The 22,431-nt window shown below is 32.6% G+C and overlaps 2 protein-coding genes across 2 annotated transcripts in view; both read left to right on the forward strand.

Moving 5' to 3' along the window:
* Positions 1 to 8,732, forward strand: part of LOC132719363 (DNA-directed RNA polymerase I subunit RPA1-like) — a gene marked incomplete at its 5' end in the record, with an annotated part of 36,414 nt that extends 27,682 nt beyond the window's left edge. The window contains 7 exon segments of the mRNA XM_060703124.1: positions 66 to 298; positions 1,442 to 1,554; positions 2,279 to 2,321; positions 2,324 to 2,358; positions 3,568 to 3,732; positions 5,059 to 5,169; positions 8,353 to 8,732. Of these exon segments, the coding sequence (XP_060559107.1) occupies positions 66 to 298; positions 1,442 to 1,554; positions 2,279 to 2,321; positions 2,324 to 2,358; positions 3,568 to 3,732; positions 5,059 to 5,169; positions 8,353 to 8,649 (997 nt within the window).
* Positions 8,733 to 11,552: 2,820 nt separating this feature from the next.
* Positions 11,553 to 22,411, forward strand: LOC132719361 (heat shock 70 kDa protein 12A-like). The gene is made up of 7 exons (XM_060703122.1): positions 11,553 to 11,650; positions 13,334 to 13,398; positions 14,466 to 14,587; positions 16,614 to 16,794; positions 18,171 to 18,392; positions 18,726 to 18,888; positions 19,654 to 22,411. Exons 2-7 carry the CDS (start codon positions 13,378 to 13,380, stop codon positions 20,712 to 20,714), a joined length of 1,770 nt encoding a protein of 589 aa, XP_060559105.1. The 5' UTR covers positions 11,553 to 11,650; positions 13,334 to 13,377; the 3' UTR covers positions 20,715 to 22,411.
* Positions 22,412 to 22,431: the final 20 nt, after the last annotated feature.

The raw sequence follows: 22,431 nt of genomic DNA on the forward strand, positions 1-22,431 counted from the left end.
TGAAAGAATTTTTTAAACTTTTCTTACCCATACAGTTTTGTTTAACACTGCTGTCATTTATACAGGTTGCTGTCAACAGGCACTCAGAAGCAAAAATATCAATCATCTGCCAAGGAATCAGAATCTTCTAAAACTAATACAAACATGGATGATGACGACGATGATGATGATGATGATAAAGATATGGACGCTGATGATGGAGATGACACAGCGAATAATCAGAAACAGAAGAAGAAAGAGGAACATGAATATGATGAGGAGGACGAGAATAGTAGAGACTCTCTTGATAAAGATCAAGGTATTTAATATGAAAATAATGTTGTTAATTAGAAATGGTGTTTAAAGGAACTCTACTGAGGTCCTTAATCATAATACCATAAAAAATTTAAATTCTTCCTTTGGACACATGAAAATTGAAATTCTTACTGGGTCACAAGATTTAGAAACGTATTAAAGATATAATAAGGAATATACTCAGAAATAAATTGAAAATTGCTTTTTTCGTGGTTCTTTGTCTTATTTTAGTTAAAAGCATTTAAACACTATTCATGGTTTTGGTCATTTTGCATACTAAAAACGATTGTTCTTGAAAAATGAAATTAGCCATTGAACTGAAATTTTGCAAACAAATTATTAGTCCAGACATACATCAAGTAATATACAAATCATGACCAAAATATTTCCAGTCCTGTTGTGTGTAGTCCCTTTAAAATCCCTTTTAATGATTTATTGTTTCTTGGGCAAATTGCAAACTTAAAGTGTATTGATATCATTATTTTTTATGTTTTACTTGTTTGTTCTTTTCTGTTTATTAAGTGAAACCTTGTGTACTTGTGTGTTGATTGTTACCATACTACAAAGTATAAGTTTTTTGTTACATGTATTAAGAAATATTTAGTGTATTCAAATACTTCATAAAATAATGTTTCAATATTCAATATTTTATTAAAATAAAGCCTTTTGTAACCAAGTGATTTCTTTTCTATTTCAAGACACATGGTTTAGAAAATGGGTCCATATCACTTTTCTACATAACTTTAAATTAAGATCCTACAAAAGTTGTTTGGTATTATCATGTAAAAAAACCTATTTAGTTTGTTTACCTATGATCATTGAATACTACATTGCTTAATTAGGCAGGTGGTTGGTACCAGCAAAAGCTTGAATGACGCTACAGTCAAACATGTGAGTAAAGACCAGCCATAAGAGCGGCCAAATATGGTCTTTATAAACAAGTGGTCTTTTTTAAAGAGATAACTCTTGTATATTTATCAATGAAGGTATGTCAAAGAGTGATCTTTATTAACAGAATGGTCCTTTACTCAGGGGTGGCCATTAACACAGCTTTGACTGTATATGACTTTTTAACAATTGTAACATGTAGGGTATAATCATTACAAAAGAAAGAGGAAAATGTTTATATTTTCTTTATTTCTTGTAGAAGATGAGGATGTAGATATGGAAGATGAAATACCTGAAACAGAAGATATAAATGAAGAACTAATTGAGGAATATGAAGAGAGAGAAAAAGACAATCCAGAAAGTCGTATAAATGTGAGTCCATGTCCAGATTTTAAAACAGAAATAAGACAACATCAGTAGCTTCAATTATAAAGCATTTATTTCCATCTAACAGTTTGTTATGAAGACATTATGCATCTTGCTTGTAACAATTGTGCCAATGTCATACACTCTTAAAGGCCTCTTACGCCTCAGATATGCTATCATTTTTATTTCTCTCAAACTTTCTATTTTTGGTATCTCGTTTACAGTTTCAAAAAATAAAAAAAAGCATAAGAAAAGACATATGCCACATAGATTTAACTATCTTTTACTCCTTTTGCTCTGTTGGCAATGGGTACAATCTAGTGAATGAGTATTTTGTATGGAAGTCAAAAATACTACTTTGTTTACATTTTGCTCCCTTTTTCAATTGTTTAACATCTAATTTGATCTAAATTCATTATTAAAACATTATCAAACACATGTTTGACATTAATAAAGCATTACAAAGATATGGATTTCTGAAGCATAATTTACTTGTAATATATTGGATAATAAACACACTCAGTGATCACAATTATTTTGTTTGTTTGCTTCAAATCTGTCTACAAAGTCTTGCAAAAGTTTAAGTTCTATTAAACAGTTTTTTATTTCATTCAGCCTGTATGTATTTATGTAACTTTAGCATATACTTTTAAGTACATCCTTTTGAGGTTTTTGACAGAATTTTACATTAAGATATTAATATGATTATAAGTTAATATGTTAATTTCAGGCTGTTTTACAATGTGCACCAGAGGTGGATCACTATAGATATGATAAAAGAAAAAACGTTGGTGTGAGGTCACAATTAGTGTAAGTCTATAATTAATAAAAGCATTATTTTATCCTTATCCAGCTAGCTTAGTGAAAATTGTATGTTCTATAGTTCTGTAGTGTCTAGGGGTGAAGTGTCTTGTTCCCATTCATTACAGGTTCTCAGTTATGTCTGGAATAATTGTAGCAGGAAAAGAGCTAGTTTAGACTATACAGTGTCAACATGACTTAAAATTCTTCAAAGGAAAACAAATCTTAGCAAAGTTTTATTGCTGTTTACACTGATTAGCAGATTAAGGTAGTGTTAGGTATATACAATTCTTACTAAGAAATTCATGATGAAAATATCAGCACTGGTAATGTTTTGATTGATCACATTAATTGTATGGTTTTAGTTGAGAGGTTATATAGCCTAAACAAATTGGTTGCTTGCATATATAACCCAAGTAGCTAGATTATGGTTATATTGCAAACAACTGTTTATATATATATGGCCATATAACCTGTCTAAAATCTTTATAACAAATTTATAATTAGGAAACTTAATTGTTTGTGTGAAAAAATGAAATTTATACTTAATAAATTGACAGCAGCCATGTATATAGTTTATATTAGCATCATGATTATCCAATGAAAAGCAATGTTACAACACACAGTATTTTAATAAATTATATATGTTATCTATTGCTGCTATAAATTACTTATTTGGGTAAGTTTGCAGCAATATGAAGGAATAATTGTTTTGTAGTGCCAGTAAAAGAGGAGAAATGTTAACCTGAAATGATAATAATATTTCAAAGTCATTTGTATGCTACATGCTATACATTGTGTATAATTGATTTTTTTTTCACCTTTTGGGGTATAAAGATAGTGATATAGCATAATTATATCTCACAGATAAAAAAAAGTATCTGTAAATAAAGTTGATATCTTCTTCTTTTTCTCACACTTATTTGAGAGCATTATAGGAGGTCAGCGTTTGTTGCCCATAACTCTAACATAGTTTTTGCCAGAATTATGGCCCTTTTTGAACTTAGAAAATCCTACATTATCCAGGCTCTTGTTTCACAATCAAGCAATGAGAATAGTCAAGCACTCTGTCTTACTGACAGCCCTTGTTTTTTTCACAGTATCACTGTATGAGATATACAGATAATAATATTGCTTATATCTTTGTAAAAAAAGTTTCTTAGATTAAGTGGTGTAAATGTAATTGTATAATGTGTTGTTCTTTTTTCTTTTTCACAGTTTCCCTTACAAAACAGTAAGATAGATCTACTAGCATTGTTAGAATCGGACCTAAAGAAGCATGTTGTACATGAAGTGCCAGGAATATCTCGCTGTATCCTTGGTGAACAAGACGGTCCACATGGTAAAGAGATGCATCTAAAAACAGAGGGCATCAATATGCATGTAAGGATAAACTTTATGTTGGTTTATACATGTACAGTCCGGCCCCGGTTATTCGACAACCCTTTACTCGAATACCCGGCATTATTTGAAGTGGATCGGCGGTTCCGTTTTTATCTCTATATAAAAGAATATAAATACGAGCGTATTATTCGAAATGAATTATCCGAATTTTTCTATTATTTTTCGAAGTAAAATTTCGGTCCCGATTATACAATTATGAAAGAATTTCACACCTATTATTCGAAGCCAGCCTAATTATTATTCGAAGTCAGACTAATTGACGCAGATCCACTCGCTGACCGGTGGACTTGTGAAAAATATCAACAGTCATGCGTGTATTTAGACAATCATGATAATAACTCTTTGTGTGTTTTTTAATCAATTTAATTATCGAAAATGAAATTAAAGCTATGCACCGTGTCCGATTTTGTTACTGTTATTGTTTTGAAGATGACAGCAATAATTTTCATACGTAACATATACATGTATATGAATTTGTCAAAACAATCAAAACATTTTTTTTCATTAATTGTAACGCTACATGAGAGCCTTTATCCTTAATCGAAAATACCAGAGTTTAGCTGTAAACGTAGTGACAACACGGCCATTATCAAGGCTTTGCGCGAAACGAAACGATACATAATTTAGAATAAAATGCAAGTATTTATGTCTTCAATGTCAATACAATAATTTTTACGCATCTTTTCTTTAATATTTATTTTTCTCGATTACAGGGAGTAAGTGTGTTGTAAACGGTAGTTTTGCTATGATTGGTCGAAGTGGAGTAGTTTTTGTCTATCACAATATTTCGATTTCGATTATTCCAACCCATCGATTATTCGAAGTAAATATTCAGTCCCAGACACTTCGAATAAACGGGGTTGGACTGTATATAAAATTTAATATAATAATTGACTGCATGAATGATAAATGAGCCGCATCACGACAAAACCAACATAATGGGTTTGCGACCAGTATGGATCCAGACCAGCCTGTGCATCCGCGCAGTCTGATCAGGATCCATGCTGTTTGCTATCTGTTTCTTTACTTATTATAGGGTCTGTAAGCGAACAGCATGGATCCTGATCAGACTGCGCAGATGCACAGGCTGGTCTGAATCCATGCTGGTTGCAACCCCATTACGTTGGTTTTGTCGTGAAGCAGCTCAAATAATTCACATGTTAAAAGGAAAGTTCTGTAAATACTCATTATAACATACAAATAAAAAAAAAAACTTTGCAAACTCAAAATTAAGAAAAGAAGAATAACTTTAATACATTTTTTTAAAGAAATATTATTATAGTGATAATATTTGTATTATTACAGGAGTTATACAGGAATGCAGATATTTTAGACATAAATCGTTTATACTGTAACAGTATACATGATATTGCTATGACATATGGTATTGAGGCAGCCAGTCGTGTGATCATTAAGGTATGAATGATTTCATTCCATCTCCTTAGCTATAATGGTCTTATTTTATTTACATGCTTCAAAAATACATGTAGTTTATTTGTTTATTATGTCAATTCCTTTTTAGCTCAACTATTCGATAAGAATAAGTAGAGCTATTGTAGTCACCCGAGCGTCGGTGTCGGCGTAACCACTTATGTTAAAGTTTTTGTAATAGTTCAAATATTTTCAAAGTCCATTGACATATGGCTTTGAAACTTTGCACACTTGTTCACCATCATTAGCCCAACCTGTAAACAGGAGGAGGTAACTGTATCAAGCATTTTGACAGAATTATGCCCCTTTTTAGCTCGACTATTCGATAAGAATAAGTAGAGCTATTGTAGTCACCCGAGCGTCGGCGTCAGTGTCTGCGTTGGCGTAACCACTTATGTTAAAGTTTTTATAATAGTTCAAATATATTTTCAAAGTCCATTGACTTATGGCTTTGAAACTTTGCACACTTGTTCACCATCATGACCCAAACCTGTAGACAGGAGGAGGTAACTCTATCAAGCATTTTGACAGAATTATGCCCCTTTTTCTACTTAGAATTTACTTTAAAGTTTTTGTAATAGTTCAAATATTTTCAAAGTCCATTGACATATGGCTTTGAAACCTTGCACACTTGTTCACCATCATGACCCCAACCTGTAGACAGGAGGAGGTAACTCTATCAAGCATTTTGACAAAATCATGCCCCTTTTTCGACTTAGAATTTACGTTAAAGTTTTTGTAATAGTTCAAATATTTTCAAAGTCCATTGACATATGGCTTTGAAACTTTGCACACTTGTTCACCATCATGACCCCAACCTGTAAACAGGAGGAGGTAACTGTATCAAGCATTTTTTTATACTACCAAGCACTAATAATAGTCGAGCGTTGCTGTCCTACCGACAGCTCTTGTTCGACTTAGAATTTACGTTAAAGTTTTTGTAATAGTTCAAATATTTTCAAAGTCCATTGACATATGGCTTTGAAACTTTGCACACTTGTTCACCATCATTACCCAAACCTGTAAACAGGAGGAGGTAACTGTATCAAGCATTTTGACAGAATTATGCCCCTTTTTCTACTTAGAATTTACTTTAAAGTTTTTGTAATAGTTCAAATATTTTCAAAGTCCATTGACATATGGCTTTGAAACCTTGCACACTTGTTCACCATCATGACCCCAACCTGTAGACAGGAGGAGGTAACTCTATCAAGCATTTTGACAAAATCATGCCCCTTTTTCGACTTAGAATTTACGTTAAAGTTTTTGTAATAGTTTTTGTAATAGTTCAAATATTTTCAAAGTCCATTGACATATGGCTTTGAAACTTTGCACACTTGTTCACCATCATGACCCCAACCTGTAAACAGGAGGAGGTAACTGTATCAAGCATTTTTTTATACTACCAAGCACTAATAATAGTCGAGCGTTGCTGTCCTACCGACAGCTCTTGTTCGACTTAGAATTTACGTTAAAGTTTTTGTAATAGTTCAAATATTTTCAAAGTCCATTGACATATGGCTTTGAAACTTTGCACACTTGTTCACCATCATTACCCAAACCTGTAAACAGGAGGAGGTAACTGTATCAAGCATTTTGACAGAATTATGCCCCTTTTTCGACTTAGAATTTACGTTAAAGTTTTTGTAATAGTTCAAATACTTTCAAAGTCCATTGACATATGGCTTTGAAACTTTGCACCCTTGTTCACCATCATTACCCCAACCTGTAAACAGGAGGAGGTAACTGTATCAAGCATTTTGATAGAATTATGCCCCTTTTTCGACTTAGAATTTACGTTAAAGTTTTTGTAATAGTTCAAATATTTTCAAAGTCCATTGACATATGGCTTTGAAACTTTGCACACTTGTTCACCATCATGACCCCAACCTGTAAACAGGAGGAGGTAATTGTATCAAGCATTTTTTTTACTATCAAGCACTAAGAATAGGCGAGTGTTGCTGTCCTACCGACAGCTCTTGTTATGCTCCATCTTCCAATCTTGCATCTTTCATCCTATGATCCATCTTTCTTGCTTCCATCCTTTCTTCCTATGCTCCATCTTCCTATCATGCATCTTTCATCCTATGATCCATCTTTCTTGCTTCCATCCATTCTTCCTATGCTCCATCTTCCTATCATGCATCTTTCATCCTATGATCCATCTTTCTTGCTTCCATCCTTTCTTCCTATGCTCCATCTTCCTATCATGCATCTTTCATCCTATGATCCATCTTTCTTGCTTCCATCCATTCTTCCTATGCTCCATCTTCCTATCATGCATCTTTCATCCTATGATCCATCTTTCTTGCTTCCATCCATTCTTCCTATGCTCCATCTTCCTATCCTGCATCTTTCATCCTATGATCCATCTTTCTTGCTTCCATCCATTCTTCCTATGCTCCATCTTCCTATCATGCATCTTTCATCCTATGATCCATCTTTCTTGCTTCCATCCATTCTTTCATCCTTCCTTCCAATGATCAATCTTCCCTCCCCTCCCCCTCTTTCATCTTCCTTCCTTCCTTTGTTTGTCCACTATAGTTTACCATGTAATCAAGCTGGCTGTATACAATATAAGCCATTTCAAGAATTAAGAGTAAATAACTCCACTAGATAATGCAGAATAGGTTTTTGTATATGAAGTCTTCATATATGTAAATATATCATATAAATGGCTTTTAGTGTGTCAGAAAGAAGCTTGACTATTTCTTAAAGAAGAAAGGTATATTAGTAACATGTAGACAGTGAGATATTCAAGAAATAGCAAAAGAACCCATGTGACCCAAAAGTAGCCATGTGACTGATCAGCCAACGGTTTAGAGCCTGGTCAATCTGCACGGACGTACAGGTTGGCCTGGCTGCATACTGGTGGCAAAGGCTGGTCACTTTAAGGTCAAGAATGTTATAGGTAAACAACTAAATGGTCACTTGTGACAATAATATTCTTTCATTCCATTTCTTGTAACCTTATTTCAATTTTTTATTTTCATTTTTTGTTTGCTTTTATTTTATTGTTTTTTTTATAAGGAATTGCAGAGGAAATAACTGGGCTACAGATATATAATGAAACCTCTGCATATATAACCTTTATAATTTTTAAGAATGTGTTTGTAGCTTTGACTTGAGGAATATATAATTTAATATTGTAATTTTATATTCTATCAGGAGGTTCAAGCTGTATTTGCGGCCTATGGTATCGAAGTTGACTACAGACATCTATCTCTCCTAGCGGACTACATGACCTTTGAAGGGTCGTATAAACCATTTAACAGGATTGCCATGGAAACCAATCCATCTCCTTTACAAAGAATGAGTTTTGAACAGACTATGAAGTGTTTAGTGGATTCTACTGTACAGAGTCGTGTAGATAGTCTTACATCACCGTCGGCACAAATTGTGCTAGGTGCGAACGTTTCAAGCGGCACCGGATCTTTGGACTTGATAATGCCCCTGACATTTTAAATGATGTGAATATATTAAAAATAGTTGTTACAACCTATAAATATTGGTTGCCACATGTGTTCAGAAATAAATTTGAAGTTTTATCTTTTGACTGTTCTTTTCTGTAGTTAATACGTTTTTTGGATTGTTCAAGTTTTTTATTCTTGAAAAGAGTGCCCAAACTATAAAGATACCATATGTGATGATTGATGGTCTAAAATGTTAAATTGACTTTCAAAAAGAAAACAAGTGGCGTTTTTTGTTCTGAGGACACTGCTTTTCAAGAAGAACAAATCTTGATTCAGTGTGAGTTTCAGTGTGAGTTGTTATGCACTTAGAATAGAGTCTTAAAACATCAATAATTTTGATTGATCTTAACTTCGTGGATTAATGGTTTGGTCATAAAATAGTATGACAAACAAATGGGTGATTCTTACCATGGACCAATGAGTGGGTCTTCAGTAAATTTTTTATAAACTTTAAAACTTGAGAACAAATGGATGGAAATAATTAACATTTTCACAAACCTGTTGCAGTGTTGTTAAACATGGACCAATAGGAGATCTTAAAAGAACGCCACTGAGGTCTAAAATTGTTTAAACTTGAAATGTGGTAGATTGCATAGATCATCTGGGACTTTTTAAACGGAACTTTATGAAAAAGAAAATAATGATAGAAGAAGATTTAAATTGATATTAAGTGCGATTTTAAGGTCAATCTTAGGTCATTTTGAACAATACAAATGATGATTAAGGATAAAATGGAGTGAGTGGAAGCTTGGCAATTTTGCACACAAGTTATTGGTCTTGACGTACATTGGATGTTATAAAAATCTATAAAAAATATTTTTTGCCTCGTCCTGTTAAAAAACTCAGTGGAGTCTGATACAGAACGTGAACGTAATAATAATTATTAACATCTTATGAACCAAGGGGTTACTCTTAAATATCGCTCGTGAATCGATGCATCATCTTTTGAGTGCAGTAACTAAATGTTTCAGCTGTGATATTAAGTTTTATGCATTTTACATGGAGCTTTCACCAAACCTAAGGAAAATGGTCTATGTGGGCGAAAAGGATTTTTTTTTTTGCATTTGCATGAGATTGAAGGCTTGAAATGTTTCCTACAGAGATTCATATTACAGAATGTATTTCCACGCTACCTTTATAAACAAAAATATTTATAAATCCAAGCTGAACCCCCCCCCCCCCCCCCCCCCGTTGAAGAAGAGGAGGTATATTGTTTTGCTTATGTCGGTTGGTCTGACAGACAGGTTGGTCCGTCTTTCTGTCGGTAGATAGACCACATGGTTACCGCTGATTATCTTAAGAACTATCACAAAGTCTTGCGAAGGAACAATAATTAAGAAATATGTATTAATATTAATAATTAAGGAAGTTAAACCTAGAATGATATTAGCCACTTCCTTACATATTTGTTACAATACCTGTAGCATGAGGAATGATTTGCTATAGCGTTGCATAAATGTTTTGTAGAGTCGTGCACGCGTAATTTCTTTTATCATGACTAAAGCTAATTGTTAGAACTTCCATTTTACAGTATATGGCAACATAATAGAAATGTTACATTTTATTACATTAAAAGTATATCTGTACGTTTCCACCGATTGAAAATACAAGTACAGGTACATGATTTAAAATTGCATTAAAGATAAAAAAAAAAACGTTTCAGGTTTATTAAGGATATGCTATGCTCACCTTTGAGTAAAATAATTTTATCACAGAATTGAGTAAAATAATTTTATCACAGAAATTTATAGAAATCTCTGAATTCTTAATGGATATGTCTTACTTGAATAAAAGAATGCTATGCATGGGAAGCTGCATTCCCTATTACAGGTTAAGTAAAATTGTTTATTTCTTTAACAAAACTGCCAGTTTGTTTTTGATGACTATATATTCGTTCGTAATGTGGCCTCCAATAGGATGCTTTGAGTGTAAAACATAACGTATCTACTTTGTGCGAAGTCGAAACATGTTGATTTTATATTACAAAGAAACAATGAAGCAAAATTCAATATTTTCAAATATCAAATTTGAGTATAATATATCTTTAAGTATTCTCATTACAAAATTGAAGCAGCCACACTGAAGCCCAAAAACCTTAAATCATAAAATTAAAAAAAAAAATCTTCCGTATTAACTGGGACTTATAACGGAAAAAATATGAAATAGATGATAAACAAGAAGTATCTTTAAAAAAAGATACACGGCCAAACTAAAACTGGTTTATTTGCATATCATGGAAATAGTATCATAAAGATTATGATATTGAGCATATTTTTTAATTTTACGCTAAAATGTTTAAAATATTAAAGTCATATGCAAATATTGGCACATACGAAGTATTTAAAAAAGAAACAAAATGTAAAGTATGATGTAAATCCTTTTAAAGTAAAGAAGTCAATATATATGATCTACAAACAAAACAGTTGATTTAATTTCGTACTCAATTTTTTTTCGTCTTAGTTCATTTTACCGTTATGCAATTCTTTTAATTCTTTTATTGTGAATGTCGTTTTAGCTCAAAGAAAAACATTTAAGTAATTGAAAATTTTATTAGAAAGTTTATAAATGACAACCTTTTGTAGATACGAAATACCCGAATCAACAGATTTGCTACACCTTTGGAAATAACGAAAAAATTTAAAGACTTTGTCCTTTCCAAAGTAAAAACATTAAATTCCAACTAATTAAAAATGAATATGTGAATATAAAAGTTATAACAAATGAAAGTCATAAAAATGACCTGATTGTTTCAAGTTATGTAATTTTGAATAAACTATTAAAATTATGGTAAATTACACGTTCATTACACTTCAATAATCGCTCCCCGACTATTTCTTAAATTCACAACACTTAAGTTTATATTTATCATTTACGTAAATATACAACCAGCGCATGCCCATTGCGAACTATATCATATATTACTTCCTTAATTGGAAAAGGAAACTATTTGGGAACGTTTTAAGCAGTTATGACGAGAAATCGCTTTTAATGAGGTATTTTCTTTTTTTAGGGTTGATTGTTTGATAAATTGATGGATATTAATAATAATATATTAACAGAAATATATAGAATTATAATAAAAGTAACATTTTATTAACCAGAAGCATCTTTACAACGGCCATAGCGTAATAAAACGTACTCGCGAGGGTAGAACATTTGAATAAATCGGTTTAATTCGAATAAGATTAAATTAAATGTTTGAATATTTCATGAATTTGTTTATGTGCTGGAAGGGACAGATCTAGAGCTATAACAGTATTTATCCTTCAGGCAAAATTCCCAGGTGAAAGAATTATGAAGAAGAATTTCTTGATACTATCGTATTCATGAATAGACCAAGCCTTTTAAGACCCGGCTGTATTATGTGCCAGTTTGATATGCTAAACACTTCAGAGTAACGATAAATAACTTGGGCTATTTCAAGATAATTTTCATACCATAACTATCTCAAAATCCCTGAAATGAATAAAGAGCAATTTCAAACAAGATTTTGTTTACATAAATCTAGCGACTGTAGGTAGGTATATATACTTTTGCGGTTTGATCAATCAATAACGTTTATCTTTGGCATACAACGGCGATTTATCCAATCTTTCCTTTTGTTTTGATAACAAAAATAATATACTTCCTTTCCAAGAAGTGCAAGGTAGAATTAAAAAGCTATTGTGAACATTGAAAATGATATTTTAAAATTCCTATATAAGTCGTACTTTTCTTTTCTGAAAAAAGAAGGAAATGTAAACATATTTTTTTTAACAAATAGGAAAGGTACATTGTACGGAAGCGTCCTGGTGCCAATTCATAATGTTCTATAAAAAATGAACTCCTACGTAGGAGATTAAAAAGCCTAAGTAGGAGTTTGTAACTCCTACTTAGGACTTATAAAGTCCTACGTAGGTTTTTATAACTCCTACGTAGGAGTTTATAAGTCCTTCGTAGGAGTTTATAAGTCTTACGTAGAACTTTATAACTCCTACGTAGGAGATAAAAAAAGCCTTATTAGGAGTTTGTAACTCCTACGTAGGACTTACAAACTCCTACGTAGGACTTTACAACTCCTACGTAGGAGTTAAAAAAGCCTAATTAGGAGTTTATAACTCCTACGTAGGACTTTATAACTCCTACGTAGGAGATATAAAAACCTAATTAGGAGTTTTAAAGTCCTAAGTAGGACTTACAAACTCCTACGTAGGACTTTATAACTCCTACGTAGGAGTTAAAAAGCCTAATTAGGAGTTTATAACTCCTACGAAGGACTTTATAACTCCTACAAAGAAGAACACTTAAAAAGTCCTACGTAGGAGTTATAAACTCCTACGTAGGACTTTAAAACTTCTAATTAGGTTTTTTTTATCTCCTACGTAGGAGTTATAAAGTCCTACGTAGGAGTTATAATGTCCTACGTAGGAGTTATAAACTCCTAAAAAGTCCTACGTAGGAGTTTGTAAGTCTTACGTGGGACTTTAAAACTCCTAATTAGGTTTTTATATCTCCTACGTAGGAGTTACAATGTCCTACGTAGGAGTTATAAACTCCTAATTAGGTTTTTTTTATCTCCAACGTAGGACTTATAAAGTCCTACGTAGGAGTTATTTTTTATAGAAAATGTTAAATTGGCACAAGGACGCTTCCGTAACATTGAATAAATTTCAAAACATATTTTTAAATTGTTTCAGTGAATGCGGCAACCTATCTCGTAAAATTGGAGTCTGATGTGAAAATGGCAAGTGCGAAATCGAAAGTAAGAACAATCTAGAAAAGAACAATCTAGAAAATTGTACTATGTACATTTGTATATTATGTGAATTCCCAAAGCATGTTTTTCTATTATTCCAGCACTGAAAAACAAACTACTTAATATACGATTATAACCTATATAGTATTGTGAGTGCTATGATAAAGGGTTAACTGTCAGATGATGTGATGCAAACAAGACATGACATTTTATTCTATTAAGTCAGAAATTCATATTGCTTATGAGGACAGGTGATTAATAATGTTTTAATAATGGATTCAGAGCAGCTATTAAAGAAAGTAGCGCTAAACACTCAGTGGTGTGTCGTAAAGGTAGCAAAATGTAAACAAAGTGACATTTTGACTTCCATACAAAATACTAATTCACTATAATTATACCAACTACCAAATGTTGACTGATCTTAAATTTCCTGTTACCATGGCAACGAGGGGACATCTCAAAATTGCCAAAATCACTATTTTGCATTGATTTTTTCAATCAAATTATTTCAAAGTGCAGCAACTTCTCAATGGATTGAGATAGAGTCAAAGGCTTGGGGGATCGGGGAGGGGTGCTGCTGCCCCCTTGAAACCCCTAAGCAGAAAGGGGCACATCCCACCTCTGGCACCCCCTGATGATCTTTCTGATAGGGAATGGCGCCGAAAAAGTGATCAATTTTTTAACCAAATGTCACAGTGTGGAGAAAAATGTGCAGCCTGACCGGGATCCGAACCCTGGACCCTCGGAATACCGTACATCGACTCTACTGACTGAGCTATCCGGCCGCTTACACATCATCTCCCCTAAATAGTGAACAGTTCTGAACCGTGAAATACTCTCATGCTATATTGAAATCTGTCCTCGACTGTCACAGATTAACAGAGCAATGTGAGTTGATGTGAAAAGAAGTCTATATGAAGTAATGGGTTGAGTAAAAAAGGAAAAGAAAAAATAACATTATATTCATATGAATCTCGTACCATGGACAGTACTTTTTAGCTGAAATTTATGCTTGCAAAAAAACTAAACAACAACAATTAAACCATTAGACATGTTTCTATTTAAAATTGCAGAGAACTCAAAAGAAAAAGTTGATGGTTGCAGCTATTGATTTTGGAACCACATTTTCTGGCTGGGCTTTTTCCTTTGACCATGATTATAAATCGGATCCAACAAAAATATCCTGCAAACAGTGGTAGGTAAACAACATTAATACACTTGTTACTATATATAGTAACAAAATTGCCTATGATTTCAACTGATTATGAGTGTCACATGACCTATTATGAGTTTGCGGCCCGGGGCCGAGAACTAGTTATCAGCCCGCAGAACATGTGCACGTGCACAAACTGAAACAATGACGTCATATTTTACGTCATCAAACAGTTTACTGTAAAAGTGAAAGTAGGTTGTCAGCACGAATCGCTTTATTTTTATTATGAGAGCTTAAGCGTATTTAGTACAAACACATTTTTGTTACTATTGAAATTTGAAGAAATAATACGACAAATTCATTCCGAAAAAAATTAAAATAAAACTTGCTTCTAGATTCTAATGCTTTGAACACACAAACAGTACACATCTCTGTACAGAAGACAAGAATTTCAACGTAGAACTTTTTGTTGTTGTTTTTTTTAAAATGCTACTATTAGATCTACCAAGTGTATTAAAGACATTAATACACGTCAGAGTAGGGCCGGAAGGTGATAATCGGCCCTGAATGAATAATGGCCCTGGGGCTAAAGCCCTCGGGTCCATTATTCATTTTGCGGGCCGATTATCACCGTCCGGCCCTCTCCTGCCGTGTATTAACCTCTTAACAACAACAACAATAACATATCACTTGCGATTTTGCAACTCTATAAAAATGGTATTGCACGGCCGTGCTATATTATGACGTGACGTCATTTGCGTTATGCAAACATAGTGTAAAGACGCGCTAAATGTTAACGTTACATTATTAAAACAGTCTTCATTATGGATGTGTAATAAATAGAAAATTATATTCGTGTAGGTTCATTACTGAATTAAGTGAACTCGATGAAGGAAATAATATTTTGCTCGCATACTAGTAATATAATTATTATTCAACTCGTTAAAGAAGTTTAGTATTGAACCCACACTCATTTAATATCATCTATATATACAATGAAACATGAGACAAGAACCATTTAACGCCCCTCGATTAACATCATTTGATATGTACAATTCAGTAATTATGAAGTCTTGATATTCTTTTTGTTTTTAAACTAATTGGTGCTCCATTTATATTTACTATTGAATTTTGTAACCGATTATTTCGTGCATCTTCATTTGCACAATTTAATCACATAATTTTAACCCTACACTACTTAACATCGGTTGAATATTCAATCCATCACTTCCTTATTCAATCTTTAATGGTTTTTGAGCAGTTTTTCATTACAGTTTGTTTTTTCATTTGCAACTTCAGCTTTCACATCTCTCATGCTGTTCAACCTGTTGCTTTTAGGCGTTAGGGTTATTAAGCCTAATACTAGGCGTATATCATGGTTAGAAAAATGCTAACCGTTTAAACGGCGACGTAATAACCGTGGTAAAACGTTTAACCGACCGTACTAACAAAAACCGTAGATTTTCAACATTAACTTTGTTTCTTTATGACAAGATATGCCATTTTGTTCATATTTTGAAGTACTCAAAATGATTACAGTATATATCCGAATATAGAGTGACTATTTTCCGCTAGGGTGATACCGTATTCCATCAGATCTGAAAAATACATTGCTGTATACAACTAAAATACAAACAATTGTCATATCTTGTCATAAAAAAACTAACGTAATATTTAGAATCAATTTAAAAGTTTTCCGTTTCTTAGTCAAACATTACCGGTTATTGAATTTTCTAACCGATTTTCAGGTAAAAACCGACCGTACCCATTTAAACGGATAAACGTGACACCCCTACCTTATACCATTATCCCCTATGAGCAAATGCAATCAAACCGAATCTGCAATTTACACTTAAACGTATTTACAATTGCTTTATTGGATTTTGGGATCTCCTAGTTTCCAACAAATTATAGTATTATGTAGATATACACAAGCTTTTTCTCAAATTACTTTGGAATGTTTACGGTATTCTGATAAGAACAACTGAAGACAATACTGGTATATTAGCCAATGAAATCTTTGCACCATCTTTACCAAATACCATTTATGTATCACTCTCCATGATAGGAACAGTGGAAAGAATATTTCTATGAAAGCACCCACAACAGTTCTAATACAACCGGATGGACACACACTGGAAGCGTTTGGTTACGAGGCAGAGGACAGGTACGCGGAGTTAGCAGACGAAGAGGAACATAGAACATACTTTTACTTTCAACGCTTCAAAATGATGCTGTTTGACAACAAGGTGATAAAACAAAAATATATTTTACTCCTAACTTAATAGTGACGATAAATATTTCAATCAAAGTCATAGAATTGTATGTAATAGTGAAGTGGACAGTCCTATAAATTACATACATGTTGAAAGTACAATAGGTAGTTTTGTAATAAGCCCTCTTTTTATGCTCCCCGAAAAATTTCGGGGGAACATATGGTCGCCGCCTTGTCCGTCCGTCTTTCCGTCCGTCTGTCCGTTTTAAATGTCCGGGACATAATTTTGAAACAACAAGAGGTATCAACATGAAACGTTGTAGCATTGAGCAGGTCTGCAGTGCACAAGAACCGTAACTCTGCCTTGCCTTATTTTTGAGTTATCCCCCTTTCCTTATTTTACTCTTTGAAATTTGTCCGGGACATTACTCTAAAACTATAAGAGGTATCAACATGAAACTTTGTAGATAGATCTTATTGAGTAGGTGTGCAGTGCTCAAGAACCTTAACTCTGCTTTGCCTATTTTTTTAATCATCCCCCTTTGTTTATTTTTACACTTTGAACTTTGTCCGTGACATAACTTTAAATGTGTAAGAAGTATCAACATGAAACTTTGTAGGTAGATAGATCTCATTGAGATATCAACATGAAACTTTGTAGGTAGCTAGATATAATTTGATAGAACTGAAATGCTTAAAGAACCTAAACAAAGCCTGGTCTAATTTTGGAGTAATTCCCCTTTGTTCATTTTTACACATTGAATTTTACCCGGGACATAACTCTGATATCACCAGGAAACTTTATAGATAGATAGTTCTCATTGAATAGAAGTGCAGTGCAAAAAAATATAACTCCGCCTCTCCTAATTTTGGAGTTTTTGTCCTTTGTTCATTTTTTTTATACTTTCCTGTGTCCAGAACCTTCTCGGGGAGCATCACCCGGTACAACCGGTTCTTGTTTTTAAAGGATATGTAAACATTATATCTCACTAAACATAATCATAATTGATTCCAGATCAATCATCGATAAAATCTAGTATTGCAGTTAAAAATATTTTATATTATACAACGGTTTTCACTCTGGTACCTGTTGGTTGATTAATTGATATAAAAATTGATTAATTTGTGCAAAGGAGTGTTTATTTTCTATTGCAATATTGAAATCTAAGCCTTTTTAGCAATTATATAACTGTTTGTTTTTTGTGGCTGCTCGTATTATCCGATTTTGCATCTTTGTCTAAGTATGTTTGTCGTGCCTCCGCGATTGAAACGTAATGTGCAAATTACTTTTTCAATTTGGATATACATTTTTTAACATATTTTGTAAATTCAATTGACTGCCGAAAACTGTGACATTCTTTATCATTTTAACATGTAAAATGAATAAAATCTGGTTAAAATCGTTTGCAGAATCTAACTAGAAATGAGGAGCTTGAAGATGACAAAGGTAAACGCCTGCCCGCTAAACGTGTATTTGCTATGGTGATTAGATATCTTAAAGACGATTTGCTGAAAGAATCTGAGAAGAAACTTGCTGGAGGACTTGAAGAAGAAGAAATACAATGGGTGTTAACTGTGCCTGCAATATGGACCCCGCCAGCTAAACAGTTTATGAGGGAATGTGTCATTGAAGTAAATAATTTTTCCCCCAGAAAATGTGTTAAAGTGTTTTTATCATATTGTTAATCGTTTTTTTTAATCAAAGTAAAATGTTATTGTTATAAATTTGTTTTTTCTAACCTTTTGAACAAATTTGAGTACAATGAGAAAAACTACATACTATAATCATTTAACAGAAACAATAATGTTGTACACAATCACTGTTGATTTTACTTTTAACAATAAGAATAATTTTGTCAGATAAGCATTATTGATATATATGCTCTATTAAATGATTTGCGGTCAGAATCCAACTTTTCTGCGAGTTTGTTTTCGATAATGAACTAGATGTTTATACTATTTTAGGCTGGAATACAGTCACAAAATCTTTTGGTAGCCCTTGAGCCAGAGGCAGCTTCTTTATATTGTAAATACCTCACAATACAGAAACAGAAAGATGGGAACGCAGAGTCACAAGTACTATCTTCATTCGAACATGGTGCGAGGTATATGGTTGTCGACGCTGGAGGTAACTATGTTTATCTTTAAAACAAATCTGGATAAAAGGTGATCCATTGGAAGCATCAATCAGAACAAAATTACCTGAAAATTGCAGACTCGGTTTGATTGAGTCTGTGCATGAGACATAATGAAAAATTGCAACACCTCTTACGTCCAAAGCACCGGCTTGAGAAGTACACAAAATTGTCAATACTAAAAGTATTAGAATCAATGATCCCGAAAGACCAGAAGAATGTAATAACACTGAAGTGAAGTGATAAGACATGTTACATTCCGTAGGCCATTATCATTAAATGTATTTTTTGTTTTACGATGTTAAATGCAAATGTTTGATTACTAAAGTTCAGTTCGCATTTTGTTTGTTTTACTTTGATACTTCTATTCAATGTTTCTTAAGTATTTAATAAAGTCACTTTTAACCCAAAACAAAACGGTTTTTGATTATTTCTTTGTCGATTTATGTCTGTAGTTACATGCACTTGGTCATGCAATTACAGTTGATTTTAAATTGGCACCCAAGCATCCGGCCAATGCACATGTATACATAAAATTTAGAAACACAACAGCATCATGTCATGGCAGTTTGTTTGGGTAGTACAACATAACATAATATACATGTTTACAGATGAAATTTTGTCATATAAAGTTGTATACAGTAGGTCGTTAATTGTATGTCACGTTTTATGTAACGATGTATATTAAGCTAAGTTCTTTTAATATTCATTTGTTTTTACCGTTATACCACAGCATGTTAATTAATAATTTTATATAGGTGGAACGATTGACATTATAGTCCATGAAGTTTGCACTGATGGAACATTAAGAGAGATATATCAAGCTAATGGTGGAAACTGGGGCGGTACAACAGTTGATAACGCTTTCCAAGATTTTTTGACAAGAATCGTTGGAAGAAATGTAATGAAAAGATTTCAAGATGAACACAAAGACGATTTCCTCGACCTTCAAAGAGAGTTTGAAGTAAAAAAAAGGTCTATTAAGCCAGATCTTAAATCGAAAGTAAAGCTTAAAATACCTGTTTCGCTCTCTGATATTTATAAAGATGTAAACTCAAAAAGTGTAATGAAAATAATTGAGAAAGATGAGTACCTTAATGGAAAAGTGAAATTTATGGCAGATAAGGTTTTGTTTGACAGCAATCTGTTTAAAAACCTTTTTAGTTTTGCAACGGATCATGTTACAGAGCATTTGAAAAATATTCTACACAAAGAGGCAACAGCAAATACCAATACAATTTTGATGGTCGGAGGTTTTTCAGAGTCTCCAATGTTGTTTGAAGCGGTAAAGGAAACGTTTAAAGGTAAAAACGTATTACTACCTGAAGATGCAGGTCTCTCTGTTCTAAAAGGGGCAGTAATTTTTGGACATTCCAGAAAAGACATTAATGTAAGAATTAGTCAGTATACTTACGGATTCAAAATGTATGGTCCCTATAACCCAATGATACACGCAAAAGAAAAGATATTGGTTAAAGCTAATGGCGAAAAAGAAGTTCGTGGTTGCTTTATAAAACTGACAGACATAGGGCAGATATTGTCATTTAATGAAATTTCAAGGAAACATGAAGCGTTTCCACGTGACAAATATACGGGGTTTAGCTTTAAACTGTATGCTTCGATTAAGAAAGACCCTACCTTTGTGTATGAGGAGGGTTGCTTCAAAGTTGGAGAGATAGTTGTCGACTGCAAAGATGAAAATGGAAAAATTGGAGGTGCTACAGTTCAGATTATGTTTGGTGGAACAGAGTTAGAGGTACAAGCCTTTCTTTTATCCACAGGCAGAGAAACAAAAGCAACATTTTGTTGTCTCGATTAGCCAAAATTCTCTGAAGGATTATATATATTGGAAAATAATCTGTTCAATACACTGTTAATGACTTAAACCATTGTTAGAGGTTTGATGATAATATAAGAATATCTTATGTTTTGGACGAATGCTCAACCGATCAGATTGAGCATTAGGTTGAGTGGATAGTTTAAAACACCATAATATAAACGTATTCCTACATTCAAAGCAAAGTAATATAAGTAAGTTAAATATCACCATTTGATTGTTTTCGTTTTTTAAAAAAAACTTTTGCGTCCAATAAGCTACTGAATAATTATGAGACTCATTTTATATCCGTATTTTGTTTGACGTCATAGGTTTATTAACGATAGATGTGACGAGATATAACATGTAGCACACGACTTCATGTCATTAGATTTAATAAACTTTGTTTCATTGGTGTCCTTGTATGACGTTTTGAATAGCAAGGTAATAAGGAGCAAGTACATATCTGTATTTGAAATGAAGTTGCTTTGTGTTACTCTAACGAGAAAAAAATCACAGACATCAAGTCCTAATTATTGTACGAATGAAACATTCAAGTATTAATTAAATTATTTTTTCACAATTTATGTTTTTGTAGTTTTAGACGAACTATCATTATTAAACATAGCATGCAATATAAGATGTTACAATAATTTTATGTACCGTTAGATTAAAAAAACGACACATCAGAAGAATTAGTTTTGATGGTATACATGGGTGACATAAGTGTGTTTTTAAAAAACAATGACGCTCAAACAAAAATAAAATAACAACAAAAAACAGACATAATTTGAATTAACAAATAAATAAAGTGGTGACCGGAAAATGTATGTTTGAAATATAAAAAGTTCTATAAATGGATATATCTCATAAGGAAATGAAGGTTATAAATACTTGAGAAATGTCAAAAAGGAAGAAATTAAAAGATGAATTCACTCGCAAAATAGATTCAGCCGATGTTTCCTGAGTAGATATTACGTGCGCAATCATCATCTTTTCAAACAGTCTGAAAGCTTACACAACTACAACTTTAACAGATGTCTAACGATCAAAATGTTATGTCATATTATCCTGCAGATGCTGACCTTTTTGGTAAAAATTACAGGGAAGAACTGATTATTAGAAGAATCTTCATTGGTCATTTTTAAATTACAAACTGAAATCAGGGCTAAAATAAAATGTAAAATAGTTCTTGTTATTATAAAATAAAACGTACAAGATATTTCTAAAATAAAAAGGAAAGACTATATATAGTTCTTTATTTTTCTTGTTAAATTGCTGGTGAACCGGTTAAGGCCGGTTAACAAAGATTTGACATTGTTTTATATTTTTTCTTTTTCATCATAGCTGTTCGTATGAAATTAGATAAAACGTTTAAAACTTGTTTGTTGAGATTTAACTATTCATTATCATTTATTTCCATTTGCAACATTTCATGTGTGATTCATTAATAATACTCTCAAGATTCATTAATAATACTCTCAATATTGCATATGATTATATTAAATCGAGTCAAACTGTTAAAAAAAATATTATTAGGGACACCATGACAAATACAGTAAAATCGAAGTTGTCCTACTTTGAAGTAACATCAATATCAATTTGCTTATAATTCAGTTTCTATGTTTACAAAATGTTAAAGTATTTACTTGTAACTTCAAATTTATGTTTCTTATCATCACTCACATCAGTTGTGGCAAGGTTCATACTTATAGCACCT

This window comes from Ruditapes philippinarum, unplaced genomic scaffold, assembly GCF_026571515.1.
Source record: "Ruditapes philippinarum isolate M1 unplaced genomic scaffold, ASM2657151v2 ctg8827_1_1_1_1, whole genome shotgun sequence".
Lineage (NCBI taxonomy): Eukaryota > Metazoa > Mollusca > Bivalvia > Venerida > Veneridae > Ruditapes > Ruditapes philippinarum.

Excerpts from the sequence above, each read along its gene's own strand:
- LOC132719361 (XM_060703122.1), top strand. The coding sequence starts at position 13,378 with ATGGCAAGTGCGAAATCGAAA. Across the intron at positions 14,588-16,613 it reads AAAATATCCTGCAAACAGTG|GAACAGTGGAAAGAATATTT; the intron begins GTAGGTAAACAA and ends TCTCCATGATAG. Across the intron at positions 18,889-19,653 it reads TATGGTTGTCGACGCTGGAG|GTGGAACGATTGACATTATA; the intron begins GTAACTATGTTT and ends AATTTTATATAG.